General features: G+C 44.8%; 1 protein-coding gene across 3 annotated transcripts in view; it reads right to left on the bottom strand.

Moving 5' to 3' along the window:
- The window catches only part of PPP1R15B (protein phosphatase 1 regulatory subunit 15B), an 8,896-nt gene extending 3,237 nt beyond the window's left edge, over positions 1 to 5,659 (bottom strand). Inside the window, exon 1 of one of the 3 annotated variants that reach the window (XM_003792240.3) lies at positions 3,192 to 5,659. In XM_003792240.3, coding sequence (XP_003792288.1) covers positions 3,192 to 5,114 — 1,923 coding nt within the window. In that variant the 5' untranslated portion in view covers positions 5,115 to 5,659. The remainder of the gene's footprint in view (positions 1 to 3,191) is intronic. The other 2 variants (XM_023514602.1, XM_012806592.2) reach the window with 2 other exon arrangements.
- Positions 5,660 to 9,577: the final 3,918 nt, after the last annotated feature.

Raw genomic sequence — 9,577 nt, 5'->3', positions numbered from 1 at the left:
TTTTTTTCACTTTTCAGCCCTTTCCATTTTTTTTTTTTTTTTGAGACAGAGCCTCACTTTGTCACCCTCATAGAATGCAGTAGTGTCATAGCTCACTGCAACCTCAACTCTTGCGCTCAAGTGCCAAGAGAGCTTGCCTCAGTCTCCCAAGTACCTGGGACTACAGACACCCGCCATAAACTCGGCTATTTTAGAAATGAGGTCTTGCTCTTGCGCAGGCCAGTCTTTAAGTCACAAGATCAGGCAATCCACCTGCCTTGGCCTCCCAGAGTGCTAGAATTACAGGCGTGAACCACTGTGCCTGGCCAGCAATTTCCAATTTTGAATCATAAACCTGTAGTACTGCTTTTGTATTATTACTTCGGTAATCAGAATAGAGAAGAGCAAGTAATTTAGTAAATGAACTTCAACAAAATTAATGTCTTTAGGCTGCTACTGTAAGAGATTTTGCAGGTAAGATAAAAAGCCTCTTTGTATCCAATATGCCACCACTACACAGACACAAAACTGTGAATGTTACAATATACATGACATGTATTGACAATCCCTACTCATTACCACTTAGTCCCCACTTTATTTCTAATAAAGACATTTTTTTCTAGAGCAGGCATCGTCAAACTATGGCCTGTGGGCCACATGCAGCCTGCCTAGGACATTTATCGGGCCCACCGGGTGTTTTTGCTGCAGCTGCCTGTCCTGCTCAGCAGCTGACCTGTCCTGCGGCCAGCAGCCTGGCCCTCCAACGGTCTCAGGGACAGTGAACTGGCCCCTGTTTAAAAAGTTTGAGGACCCCTGTTCTAGAGTATCAAACTCCAAAAGTAAATACTTGCTTTAAGGTATGTTCAATAGTTACATCAGCCAGTCCCACTGTGGCCTATGAACCACTTTCATTCCCTTTACATCAGGCCAGTGAATGCCCCTGAGGACAATTAGCAGGTATGTAACACCTTACTAGATATTGCATTCTAATCTGGAATATCACTTATTCACTGTGTCATTAAGACAAAAAGTAAAAATTTATAGTTTTTGTCATATGCCAGGCTCTTTTCAGAGAGCTTTACAATTTTTATCTCATTTAATCCTCACATCAACCCTATGAGGTATGAACTATTATTCATCATCCCCATTATACAGATAAGGAAAGAGATATAGAAAAATTAACTTTTCCAAATCACACAGCATCTAAGTGGATGTAATCGGGATCCAAATACTAAGTCTGGCTCCACACCCTGTACTGTTTAGCCATGACACAAAGAATTTTAACCCCATAGAGCTGAAAGCAGCATTGTAAGAATTAGGTACTATCCGTTATTCCTGTGTACCTGAAGAATGGCAGGTTAGTCAAAGACTGCCATAAAATTCTCTACTACTTAAACATAACCTTTTATAAGTTTTGCCTCTAGATGGTAGTCAACAGTCTCATCTACACCACTCATTTTATTTTCTCAATAAGCAGCTAAAGAGACAGGAGAATGGCTTGAGGTCTCTGAAGAGTAAGAGCTATCATTTAAAGGTAAGGCAATGAATTATAAGTTTAATTACTCATCTCGTTTAAATATTCCAATAATTTATCAACAGATATTATTATCCCCAAAAAATAAATGAGTGAATCCAGGCCGTAACAGTCAAGTAACTTCCCAGCCAGATTTGGAAATCTGGCTGTCTTCCAAATTTCTCTGCCTTAACCACTCAGGGGAGTAAAGAACACAGGTCTGTCTGGAGATGCCTAGTGCTCATTCCAGTGCCCCACTTTGTTTCTTACCTATTTGCTCTAAGTAGATCATTTTGTAAAAGGCCTCATAAAAGGGTAGAGAAAAACTCTTTTATCGTGGTATTTATGAAGTGTGAAGTAAAATTTAATTTTTATCATGACTTACTCTGCTTCTATAGGTAACACATACGGTTACCTTACTAACATTAATCAGTATTTTCTACCCTAGGGATAGTTTCAAAGTATTAAGCTGGCCATTGGAAGCCAATATACTATTATGGTTCTGTCTACTTGAAACTCCCTGATGCTACAGAATCTGCAGTCAACAACTTACTCCCCTTCCCAAATAAAAGTATAAAAAACTAAAGAAACTTTTCCTGTACAATAAGACACCTTTGAGTTTGGGGAAATTTCTTTTCCTCAATTTTAGCTGAATTAAACAATAAAGAAAAATAAGGCAATTCAAAAGATTTCCAAACCAAAGTTAACTTAACAATGTAATTAAAAACACCGCAATCATTTTTAAGACTAACCTGGGAATAAGAAGCAACTACTCAAGGTAAACCAAGTGGCCATCACTGTTTACTATGATTATTAATCTGCAGCTGACCACTGAAACCTTGTATTGCATTCCTAAAGCAATAACCATTTCCCATCTTGTTATGGGCTAGGAATCAAAACCATGTAATGTCAGAAAGTTTTCATACTAAAATTACTAGTATTTTCTTTCATGGCAAACAACTGGACAAAACTGACTTGGTAACCATCCCTTTCTAATGGACAGGAAGGAAGACACTGCTGTCATACAAATAAAACATTAAGTGTTTGCAAACAACTTACTTAAAATTGTTCTAAAACTCTATGGCTATAATACAACTTTCTCCATCTACATAAAAAAAAACTTTTTTGAGTCAGAGTGCAGTGAATCACAGCCTACAGCAACCTCCAACTCCTGGGCTCAAGCAATCCTCCTGCCTCAACCTCCCTGCCAAATCTGAGACTATAGGTGCCTGCCACAATGCCCAGCTAATTTTTCTATTTTGTGTAGAGATAGAAGTCTCACTATTGCCCAGGATGGTTTCAAACTCCTTAAGCAATGTTCCCATCTCAGACTCCCAAACTGCTAGAATTACAAGCATAAGCCACCATGCCAGGCCCCCATTATGTATACACAAGTTTTAATATTTCGTTCCCTTAAAAAGTGTGAGAAATTTAAGCTTGCAGGGAAACAGCCCAGAACTGTAAAAATGGCACTTTTCTGGTAATATCTATACATTGGCATCTTCTTTGGGGCAGGAACTATGTACTGGGGGGTGGGGGGGAAGAGAAGGAAAGGAGAGGGTCATTTAAACATTGCTCAATCCAAATACATGAGTTTAGAGGTCTTGCCCCCAAACAAGCAATCCTATGCCTCCAAAAAAAGTCATGCTACTTATACTCAACCACCTGAAAATTATCAGACATGTTAAAATAAACAAACCTTTTTTCTTTTGATATGTGTGTGTCTTTCTCCAGAAAGAACCTCACGCTGTACCAAGTCTGGACATCCACTTTCTTGGCTCCCTAACAGTTGCACTTTACAAGAAAGTAAGGTGCAAGAATCAGAAATGCCCACAATGGACTCAGGTAGTCTCTTTGTGTCACAAGAGCCTTTCCAATTTTTCCCTGATGTTTGAAAAGGAGCCTTAAAATTTAAAAGGTTGTACGGATCATCAGAATTACAGAAAGAGTTCCAAAGTTTGAGACTCTCCGCTTCATCTGCACTAGATTCCCAATCATCTTCCTCCCCAGAACTATGGTCAGGGCTCTCAGGAAGGCTTCCGGTCTGGGAGGAATTCTCTAGGTCAGACCTGTCAGATAAATCATTCTCTGAATCAGAAAGGTCTTCAGAAACAATTCTGGCAGCAGTCTGAATTGTTGCTGTAAAGTTTTGGGGATTGTAAGGATCTACACTGTAAAAAGAGTTCCAAAGGTGAAGCCCTTCAGAGTCTTGTTCAAGGTCTGATGCTGACAGTGAGCTATCACTATCAAACCCATCATCCTCAGCTTCCTCATCCCAACCCTCACCTTCGGAATCAGAACTTGTTTCCAGGTCACTGGATGCACCTCCCAAAATATAATCTATCAGTTTGTTACTACATGCTGGTCTGGTAGAAATGGGAAGGTCATCTTTGCAGGAGTAGTCAACTACACTAATTTGGTCCTCTCTAGGCTCTTTTACCATAGGTACCTCACAAGAAGGACAGCTCTCCAATGGGCTCTGTTTTTCCAAAGCATGTGGAATCTCTCTAGTCAACAATTCAATTTTTTCCTCAGTAAGTTCCTGGGTGGTTCCTGGAATGGCTCCAGCAGGGGGAACAAACTGTGTTGTATTATCTCTGCAGTGTTTCAGATCCATCCGGAGAAGGCTGTGTTCCTCCTCCAGGCTGTGGTAGCCATTATCTTGGTCAGGGGTGGGTAACTCTTGCCCTTTGCTAGCCTGCTGAAGGAATTCCAACCGTTTCATGCGAAGATGGTGAATTTCCGGCAGGCCTTCTCTAGAAAGAGGTGGACATCCCTGCCATGAGGCTGGAGATATCTCTGCATTCAGTGGCTGGGGAAGACAATCGTCCTCAATCAGGCAGCTGTACTCCGGAGTTAGTTCCTGGAAATCAACTAACTCGCCACTTCCAACGCTGTTCTGATAGCTGAGCTCCAGCTGGGGAAGGCCGTCCAGGGAGGTGGAGTTCAGCAAATAGGAGACTACGTTGAAATTGCCTAAGCGTTGAACGCTGAGAGGGCCGGAGGGTGAAGAGCCAAGTTCCCGGTCAGAGTACATATGGGACTGAAGGCCACTCGGCAACAGCTCTACTTTCCACAGCTGCTGCTCTAAAAGAAGCACGTGTACTGCACGGTCCAAAGCATTTCCCCTGGTTTTAAGGTCCAGTTCTAGGTGTGGGGACGAACACTGCCAGTGGATCCCCTCCTCCAGCCAGTCAAGGGGACTGGCAACCGAGTAGTCTGATGAGTTGAACCGCAGCGAACTCAAAGATTTCTCCGTTGTGGGGTCGGCTACTTCCTCCCGTCCTTTCAGGGCTCTCAGAGCGCTGTAGCCTGCAGAAAAATCTAGCCATCTTGTCGGAATCAGCCCACTAAGTTGGATTTGACTCCAAATCAGCAGCTTCTGAAGCAAGCTGGGGAGCGGCGCAAGGAGCTGGGAAAGCAGCTTGGTCCAGTAGCGGGTCCGAGCCTCGGGCTGGGCAGGGGAAAGCAGTGTAGTGTCCCTGAAATTTTCTGGGTCAGAGGGTGTAGGGAACTTGGAAGAGCCTGGAAGCGATTGCCTAGAAAAAAAGAAAGGCAGCCAGAACCGGGAGCCAGCCCGAGGAGCAGACCATTTCCGCGATCCGCCCGTCCCCGGCTCCATCTCCTTTTTCTTGGCAGTCTCTCGCCGTAGGCCGGCGGAATTCTGCGGCTGGAGGTCGGACGGGATTCAGAGGCCTACACAGTCTTGGCCTCGCCCAGTGGCGGAATCGGTACTCCAGGCCGATCGCCGGGCCAGCAGAAAAGCCACAGAAGGCAGCGGCTTCGGCTACCGGCAGCAGACCACAGTGCCGAACGGCCAGCGAAGGAGGCGACGGCAGAAGCAACATCCATTCTGTCAGGAAAGGACGTGTCCTAGTCTGCTGGAGGCGTCAACACCATAGATAGGAGCCCTTCCGCAATGACGGAGACGACTTTTACAGAGAGACCGACCGTTAAGCCCCTGAGGAGCGCGACACCGGAAGGGTTGAGCAGGCAAGCGCGGTGGCAGTGAAGCTCAAAATGGCCGCAGGGCCAACGAGGAGGCAGGATACCCAAGCCACCGGATGAGACCAAGGACCGCGAGCGTCTACGCCACTAGCCCCGCGCCGCCTAGCGTCATTCGCAGAGCCCCGGTGGGCGGGCCTTTCTGCACACTTCCGAGCGGAACCCGATTGGTCTTGCCAGATTTCCCCGTCGGCTTCCTTACTCTAGAGCTGCTCGCCTGGGTGAGGTTGCATCAGCCGGGCCCTCGGTATGCGCATGCGCGCTTTCTTCTGTGGTCTCCTAGGAGACCGCCCCCACCAGCCCCTGGGCTAAAGGGAAGGATTTGGGAAGGGGCTAGGGTTTCTAGATAACCCGAGAATTCCCTGTAGGCCTTCTAACTATCGGCCTCATACACAGAGGTGTATACAGTCGCCTCTTATTATCCACAGAGGATTAGTTCCAGGACCCCCATAGCAAAATCTGCAGATGTTCAAATCCCCGACACAAAGTGATGTAGTTAGTGTGTGTATAAACCTAGGTATATCTAGATAATGTAATAAAACCATCCCTAGATTACTTATAATACCCAATGCAAGTGCTATGTACATAGTTGCTGTATTGTATTTTTTATTTGTGACTGTGGTGTTTTACTTTGGTTTGGTTTTTTTGAGAGAGTCGCACTCTGTTGCCGCTGTCTGGCGTGGGCTTTAGCATCAGCCTAGTTCACAGCAACCTCAAGCTCCTGGGCTCCAGCGATCCTCTTGCCGCAGCCTTCCCAGTAGCTGGGACTGACTGCAGTCACCTCACAAGCCCCAGCTAATTTTTCTGTTTTTAATAGAGACCAGGTCTCACTCTTCTCTGATCTTGAGTGGTCTTAACTCCCAAGGTCAAGGGATCCTCCTTCTTCCACCTCAGAGTGGGAGGATTACAGGCGTGAGACCACCCCTGGCCTTTTCTGAATATTTAGGTGATTGAATCCCCGATGCAACCTGGGACATAGGGAGGGTCCATTTTACTCGTATCTTAGACTTGCTTGTAGCAGGGCTCTACTATTGAATGCTAAGTGGGCTATCAACTTGACATTAAAGTTAAGCAACAGTTGTGTAAATACAAGTCTGACCCCATACACAAAACATCTGGAGTGAATAATAATAGGAATGAAAAAAATCTTAAGTGAAAAATGAATAATTCTTATGCATTCCCACCCTCTTTGCCTTAGGGTTTCTAAATCACTACTGAGCATTGCCTGGGATCTAGGTTTGAGGTCTTAAACAGCATTCAACTGAGATACATACCACATAAGGGTGCCTCCCTATTACACTATGGCTGTGGAGCAAGCTGAAGTCACAGAGGACAAAAGAAATTTAGTCCCCAGAACTGTTCATGCCTTTTATACTTCTCAGTAGGGAACACATCCAATTCATATTTACTTCCTGAGCAACCAGAACAACAGAGTACAACACCCAAAGAAAGAAGCACAGACTATTATCCTTTTTTTTTTTAATCTGAGTCATCTGACTTTGTCACCCTTGGTAGTGTGTGGTGACGGCACAGCTCACAGCAAGCTCAAACTCCTGGGCCCAAGCAATTCTCTTGCCTCAGCCTCCTAAATAGCTGGGACTACAAGCGCCTGCCACAGTGCCCAGCTATTTTTTGGTCCGGGTTGGATTTGAACTTGCCAGCTCCAGTGTATGTGACTGGAGCCCTAGGAGCTATAGGCACCAAGCCAAAATTGGCTGGAAGTTTTAATCACTGTGTTTGATTCTTTCTTGTGAGTTTGAGCTTAGTTCATTTCCTTATTATTTTTTTTTTTTAGAGACAGAGTCTCACTTTGTTGCCCTTGGTAGAGTGCCCTGGCGTTACAGCTCACAGCAACCTCCAGCTCTTGGGCTTAGTCGATTCTCTTGCCTCAGCCTCCCCAGTAGCTGGGACTATAGATGCCCGCCACGATGCCCATTTTTTTTGTTGTTGTTGCAGTTTGGCTGGGGCTGGGTTTGAACCTGCCACCCTCGGTATATGGGGCCGGCACCTTACTCACTGAGCCACAGACACTGCCCCATTACCTTATTTTTGCTAAAACTTTTAAAATGATACTCCTGAAGTCCAGTATTTATTACACATGGAGGGTAGCAATTTTGAGCATGGGGGACAGCAGAAAGATCTTTTTGGATTCCCAGGGAAACGAGCTTCTCTTCCTGCTTTATTAGGCCTATTGAAGGAACAGCCAAGGTCTGGCTATGTTGCCCAGGCTAGCCTCCAACTCCTGGTCTCAAGTGATGCTCTGTCTGAGCCTCTCAAGCTGCTGGGACTACATGAACTTGATACTACACCACTTCTTTCTAGGAAACTAAGAGGTACTCCATTTCTGTTGTTTACTTTTAATTAATTAATTAATTAATTGAGACAGAATCTCACTATGTTGCCTTCGGTAGAGTGCTGTGGTGTCACAGCTCACAGCAACCTCAAACTCTTGGACTAAGCAATTCTCTTGCCTTAGTCCAAGAGAAGCCTCCCAAGTAGCTGGGACTACAGGCACCCACCACAATGCCCCACTATTTTTGGGGTGCAGTTGTCATTATTGTTTAGCAGGCCGGGGCTGGGCTTGAACCCGCTAGCTTCGGTGTATGTGGCTGGTGCTCTACTCACTGAGCTACGGGTGCCGAGCCTATTTACTTTTTATTAATTTATTATCCATATATCTGGAAACACCTCATTTCTCAATCTTAAGAACTTCAGAAAAACGTATTGAAAATAGGAGTCAGTTTCATAATAAAAAAAGAGATCCAATTTGCAAATTAATTACTGGAAGCATCAGTTTCTTCAGCTATAAATTGAGGCTATGGGTTGGCAAAAAAAACTAATTTCCTAATAAAGTGCCTCCCCTAGACAGAGTAGGGGTACAAAGACTAGCTAATATTCTTGTGTTGTTCTGCTTTACAGTCTTCAATTGTTCCTCATTGCCTACAGAATAAAGACTGTATTCAGTTTGTCCTCCCACTGTACTCCTCCTCTTCCGTCACTTCTCTTCATACATGTCATATTCTAGAAACAATGGCTTTATCATCAATGCTCCTTGTTTCGTGCCTTTCCTCATGCTGTTTCTGAGCCAGGAAAGCCCTTACCTTTCCTATCATGGCATACAGATCTCAAGTTTCAAGCTCCAACTCAAATGTCAGTTTCTCCCTGAAGCCTTTGTTGACCTTCTGTGTTAGAATCAATTCCTCCCTGCACTTACATTATTATACGCTATTAGAGCACTTAACATGTTGCACTGTATACACCTGTAAATGTTCTCTCTTGCTGGTCCCTTACCTCCTTGAGGGCTCTATCTCAATACTTAGTTAGCATAGTGGTTCCCAAAGTATGGTCTGAGTGCCCCTAGGGATCCCGTTTTAAAACCTTTCAGAGATGGGCGGAGCCTGTGGCTCAGTGGGGAGGGCAACAGCCCCATATACCTGTAGAGGTTCAAACCTGGCCCAGCCAAACTGCAACAAAAAATAGCTGGACGTTGTGGCGGGCGCCTGTAGTCCCAGCTATTTGGGGTTCTGGCCAAGAGCTGGAGGTTGCTGTGAGCTGTGATGCCATGGCACTCTACCAAGGGCAACAAAGTGAGATTCTGTCTCTAAAAAAATTTTTTTTAAAAAAACCTTTCAGAGGGTCCTTAAGGTCAAAAAAAAAATTTTTTTTTTTTTTTGTAGAGACAGAATCTCACTCTATCACCCTCAGTAGAGTGCCATAGTGTCACACAACTCACAGCAACCTCCAACTCCTGGGCCTAGGCAATTCTCCTGCCTCAGCCTCCTGAGCAGCTGGGACTAGAGGCACCCACCACAACATCCCGGCTATTTTCCTGTTGCAGCTTGGCCTGGCTCAAACCTGCCACCCTCAGTATATGGGTCTGGTGCCCCACCCACAGAGCCACAGGCGCCGCCCAAGATCAAAAATATTTTTACAATGATTCTAAATTTCATTTTCCTTTTGCACTCATTTTCTCATGGGTATTCAGTGAGTCAAGTTTTCTAGAGGATACATGACACATGATCTGGCAACAGAATGAAAGCACAAGCAGATTCTAGCTGTTTTATATTAAGACAGATACTA

This window comes from Otolemur garnettii, unplaced genomic scaffold (genome assembly GCF_000181295.1).
Source record: "Otolemur garnettii isolate 467f Iridium unplaced genomic scaffold, OtoGar3 scaffold00055, whole genome shotgun sequence".
Classification (NCBI taxonomy): Eukaryota; Metazoa; Chordata; class Mammalia; order Primates; family Galagidae; genus Otolemur; species Otolemur garnettii.
The sequence above is the reverse complement of the archived record's forward strand: the minus strand, read 5'-3'. Positions and strand labels throughout refer to the sequence as shown.